Source organism: Anser anser (genome assembly GCF_964211835.1).
Source record: "Anser anser genome assembly, contig: HAP1_SCAFFOLD_812, whole genome shotgun sequence".
Lineage (NCBI taxonomy): Eukaryota > Metazoa > Chordata > Aves > Anseriformes > Anatidae > Anser > Anser anser.
The window spans coordinates 1-5,548 of NW_028153963.1; the positions used below are offsets into that span (position 1 = coordinate 1).

General features: G+C 56.5%; 1 protein-coding gene across 1 annotated transcript; it reads right to left on the bottom strand.

Moving 5' to 3' along the window:
* Positions 1 to 9: 9 nt before the first annotated feature.
* LOC310891081 (G2/M phase-specific E3 ubiquitin-protein ligase-like) lies at positions 10 to 1,703 on the bottom strand (the record flags this gene model as incomplete). Its single annotated transcript, XM_083853388.1, has 2 exons — positions 556 to 1,703; positions 10 to 364 (listed from the first exon to the last, which is right to left on the bottom strand). Coding segments are annotated over exons 1-2 (504 nt in total), but the record flags the coding sequence as incomplete, so codon positions are not given.
* Positions 1,704 to 5,548: the final 3,845 nt, after the last annotated feature.

A 5,548-nucleotide genomic window follows, 5' to 3' on the forward strand; every position in this document is an offset into this window, starting at 1 on the left:
CAACCTGAATGGGACTTGGATCCCCATGATGGACATTTCGGAACAGAACTCCACCTTGTTTCTGCAGATGGGGCACTGGAAGTAGAGAATGCCTGCACTCACAGCTTGTCCCTGCAGAAGAAACACATGCGGTGAGAGGTGAGCGGGCCCTGGTGCTGCTGAGCACCTGCCGTGCGCGCAGGGTGAGGGGAGGGCTCCTACCTGGATGCAGCCCCGGTGGAACCAGGCGTGACTGCAGGCTGGGCACACCATGGTGTGGTAGGACTTGCTGTCCCCCACAGGGTCCATGCAGATGATGCAGATGGTGTCCTGCTCCGGAGCTGCCTGCACTGCCTGCTGAGGGCGGTGCTCCCAGCAGAAGGACCTGGCGGGGAGAGGGAAGGGAAGGGCAAGGTGAGAAGTGCTGGGCCTGCCGCGGTTGTGGCGAGGAGGGCAGAGGAACGTGAAGGAGCCCCAGGCCCATCCAGGCTCTGGCGCTGCCTCCGGCTCTGCCAGGCTGCTGGGAAGCACCAGCGTGGGGTCCTCTCTTGCTTGGCTGCTGCTGGCAGCCCTTACCTGTACTGCCCAAAGAACTGGGTGACGCATTCTCCCTCCGAGGCGCAGGGGAGATGGAAGCTGCGTTCACAGCCTGTCTCCGTGCAGGTGATGGTGGCCCCTCGCTCGCCACAAACGAAGCATTGCTGAAAAGAACACAGCAGCCCCATTAGCACCAGGCTCGATGCCGCCACCGCTGGCCCCACACCCCTGGGCAGGGCAGGGCACAGGGTGCGGGCGCTGCTGGGTCACGCTCTGCAGACCCCCCCTGGCGGACAAGGCTCGTCTGCCAGAGCAGCAGTTTTTCCCGGAGCGGGTTGGAAAGGCTGGGATTGCTTCCTTGGGGTCCAGGCTAAGCTCGCGGGAGCATCTCCTGGCCCAAACCTCCCTGTTCCCATCAGGTCCTCACCTTCTGGGATGCCCGCTTGATTGTGTGCTGTATATCCTCCAGTAAAAATCCCAAAATTCCGTCCTGTATTGTTCCAAGCCGATAAAGGCCATTCGCAAGAGACTATAGAATAGAAAAAAGCAGGATCTCGTTAGGGGTCATAGTTGAAGGGACCGTCCCTGGTGGGATGCTGACGGGAACCCTGGGGGAACTCACCAGGCAAAACGTGTGGGCATAGAGTCCATCCCTTTCGTGTCTGGGGCCGCAGATGTTCGGGTCAGCATCTGCCCGGCCACACAGCATGCATGCTGGAGGGGAGAGAGCAAATGGCACAGCCATTGAGCACCTTTGCGGGGCCAGGTGTCCCTGAGGGACTGTCCCCAAGGGCCTGTTCTGTCCCTGCCATGCTGGCTGATGGGCAGGGCCAGAGGCTGTGGAGGGGAAGGAGGCACAGCAGGCACAAGGGTCCCAGCAGGCACCCAGAGCCCGACCTGGGCCCCCCCTGCCAAGGAGCAGAGGGGCCCTGCCCCGGGGTGGTTGGGGAGCCCCTGCCTGCCCCTGCCTCCCCTCTCGGCCACAGGCAGCCCCCCCAGCCCCTCCCCGCCCTCCTGTGGGACGGGATACTTTTCTCTCACCTTTCTCCCTCGAGTCGGGAGCCTTCCGCTTCATTTCAGACATGGTGCACTTGGACAGCGAGCACTTGGAGAGTCACTGCCCCAGCGGTGCCGGGGTTTCTCCTCCACACGCTCCTCTGCCGACCCTGAGGGAGAAGCAGGACGAGGGTGAGTCTGCAGCACGGCCCGAGGTGTGCAACCCCTCCTCCCTCGGCAGCCCCGGGCAGCCCCCTCCTCCCTGCCCTCTCCCCAACTCACCAAATCGCACTGAGGCACGGCCCGAGCCCAGCAGCCTTTTATATGCTCCTCGCCCCCGCGGGTCACCATGGCCAGCCATTGTGACATCACCACCGCACGCCCCCCGTTTGGGCAGGGACGCCCAAAGCTACCTGGCACCCGCTGTGACAGAGCCCCCGCCTCACAGGGGTGGCTGGAGGTGCCACGCTGGGGCCTGGGCCCTCGGCACCCAAGCAAGAGGGTGGCCGCTCTTGCAGCCGGCACAGGCTCAAATGCCGGGTCCCGCGACACGCGGCGGAGAGGAAGGATTGCTTCCCTCGGCCTGCTGGCAACGCTCCCCGTGCCACAGGCAGGAGCGGAGATGTCCCTCGGACAGGGCTGCAGCCCTGGAGTGGCGGCGCCTGCACCGCACCTTTGGGCCAGCATTGCCGCCCTCCGGGAGAGCCGCAGGACACCTGGCGTTTGGGTCACAGCTTGCTCCCTCCTCACGTCCTTCTCCTACAGAGTTTCTCGAGAGCAGGGTGAGACCAGAGCTCGTTGTCTCCCCCAGACATCAGCAAGAGACGTTACAAAGCCAGCGGTCTTAATCGTCTTTACTGCAGTTGACAGTCCAGTCTGAGCCCTGACTCCTTTCGCCAGCTCTCACCATCAGGGTTCAAAGCCTCCTAATTAGAATCACAGAATCGTAGAATCATTAAGGGTGGAAACGTCCTTCAAGATCATCTGGTCCAACTATCCCCTACTACCAATGTCACCCACTAAACCATGTCCCTAAGCACCATGTGCAACCTTTCCTTGAACACCCCCAGGTGACTCCACTACTTCCCTGGGCAACCCGTTCCAATTTCTGACTATTCTTTCTGAGAAGAAATTGTAGTGGGCTTACTTGGCAAGTTTTGATAGCAGGGGCCCATAGGGGTGGCCTCTGTGAGAAGAATCCAGAAGCTGCCCCATTTTAGATAAGGGCCCTGCTGCTGTCCAGAGCCAAGCCAATAAGCGACGTTGTTTGCGTCTCTGTGAGAGCATATTTAAGAAAGGGAAAAAACTGCTGCGGAACAGCAGCTGGGAGAGAGAGAGGAGTGAGAAACAGCCTTGCAGACCCCAAGGTCAGTGAAGGAGTGGGAGGAGGTGCTCCAGGCACCACAGCAGAAGTTCCCCTGCGGCCTGTGGTGAGGACCATGGTGAAGCAGGTTGTCCCCCTGCAGCCCACGGAGTACCACGGTGGAGCAGGGTTCCACGCTGCAGCCCGTGGAAGAGGCCACGGTGGAGCAGGTGGACCTGCACTGAAGCAGGCTGCAGCCTGTGGAGGACCCCCGCCAGAGCAGATTGCGGGCCGGAGCCGCAGCCCGTGGAGAGGAGCCCACGCAGGAGCAGGTGACCTGGCAGGAGCTGCCGCCCGTGGGGGACCCAGGTTGGAGCAGTGTGCTCCTGATGGATGGACCCCGTGGTACGGACCCGTATCTGGAGCAGTTCTTGAAGAGCTGCTGCCTGTGGGAAGCCCACGCAGGATCACTTTGGGAACGACTGCATCCCACGTTGGAGCAGGGGAAGAGAGTGACCGAGAAGGAATGGCAGGGACAAAGTGCTACAGACTGACCACAACCGCCATTCCCCCATTCCCCTGCTCCGCTTGGTTAAAGAGGTAGAGGAGGGTGGATGGGGGGAAGGTGTTTTGGGTTTCTTTCTTTTGTTCCTCACTTCTCTAGCTTGTTAGTAATAGGCAATAATTCTTAATGTCTCCCTTCTCTGAGTCTGTTTAGCCTGTCACAATAATTGTTGAGCGATGTCCCCATTCTTATCTCAACCCTTGAGCCCTTTGTATCGTTTTTTCCCCCCCTTTCCTATTCAGGAGGGGGAGTGAGAGAGAGGCTGCGGTGGAACTTGGCTGCCCACCCGAGAAAACCACCGCTAATTTCCAAAGTAAACTTCTGGCGCAACTTGAGGCCATACTTTCTAGTCCTATCACTAGCTGTCTGTGAGAAGAGGCCGACCCCTAGCTCCCCACGACTTCCTTTAAGGTAGATGTGGAGAGCAGTAAAGTCTCCCCTGTGTTTTCCGTGTTAAGATCCCACTGTCGGATCCAAAGCTGACAAAAGAGCAAACATTAGCTGGGGTGGGTACGGTAAGCCCCCAAGCCACCACGACAACACAACCCTTCCCGTCACCCAACCCCCCTCTAACCCCTCATATTTATAGTACTTAAAATGGGGAGGGAGGGGGCCTTCCTCACAAATAAGGCTTTGCACCTTAAAAATGCAGCTCTGCACCTTACAGTGCACCTGGGGGCCCTAAAAATAAGGCATTGCGCCCTGAAAATGACAGCCTGGGCCGTAAAAGTGAGGGTGTAAGCAATAAGAAGCCAGCTTTGTCTCCAGAGAGCAGTCTCAGGGCCCTGAACAAACGGGCTTGGTCCCTACAGAGGAGCCCCTGGGCCTGCAAACTGCGGGTTTCGGTGATTGTGTTGGGTCTGTCTAGGACGGAGTCACCTTTCCCTGCAGCAGCCCACACAGTGCTGTGCTCTGCGGTCGTAGCTGGAGCAGCACTGGTATCACTCCAGCATTGTGTCTATTGCTGCATAGTGCTGGCACAGCATCAGGACTCCCTCCAAGCCCCCAAGAGCCAGCAGGCTGGGGGTGGGCAAGTGATGGGGAGGGGACATCGCCAGGGCAGCTGACCTAAACCAACCAAAGGGATATTCCATAACACCTGATGTCACACTCAGCAATAAAAGGGGGGCTCTCGTGGGGGAGGGGGCTGTCCTCCTGAACAACCGCTACGCGTTTTGAGGCCCTGCTTCCCAGGATGTGGCCGAACATCGCTCGTTGATGGGAAGTAGAGAATAACTTTTTTTCTTTCTCTCTGTGCTTCCGCGCGGCCTTATTGCTTCTTTTGTTTCTTTTTTCTCCCCATTCCCTTTCCCTTTAATTAAATCGTTCTCATCTCAAACCTCGAGCTCTTTGTGTCGTATTTTCTCCCCCTTCCTCTTTGGGGGAGGGGGGGGTGGAGTGAGAGAGCGGTTGTGGTGGAGCTCGGCTGCCCACCCGAGTAAAACCACCACAGTCGTTTTTGGCACCCAACGTGGGGCTCGAGGGTTGAGATAACAGCAGAATTGATTAAAGTATTTATAACTAACATACTTGCTAGTCACAATGTTCGGTTTGCTGTTAATATTTTTATTGTATTGTATTGTTATTGTATTGTATTGTTAATATTTTTATTGTATTATTACATACAACATAGTCACACTAGTGACTATGACACGAGACACTAGTGTGACTATGTTGTATGTAGTCCGTTCTCTGTTCTCTTTGTTTTTCCTCTATATCCGATCGGAGAACGTGTTGAAATCTGTGTTTGGTTTCTTTATCATGCTGTGCTGTAACATGCTGGCCTTCAGTTTCGTCTGGTACTCAGGCCCTGTATTGTTATCATTCTGGTCTCCTGGAGATTATCTTTTTGGATATATTAAGAATTACACCGCCTTCTTTTTCTCCCCTAGTAGTCAATTTGTGAATAATATCGGGGGTGGTGCCTTCTTCTTCTCTCCCTGTGGGCTAATTGCAGCAGCCTTTGAGTATTTTGGATACCCTTGGTCGGATGTTATCCTCCTGTTACTAGTTCTAGTGTTTTTCTTCCTCCCTAAGGTCAAACAATTTATTAAGAATATCATCCAAGGACCTGCCCCGAGACAAAGTAGTTGTGGGTGGCAAGGTGTGTGGGGGGATATGGGCAGGTACGTGTCACGGTTTTCTCCTCCGATGGTTCTTAACTTCAC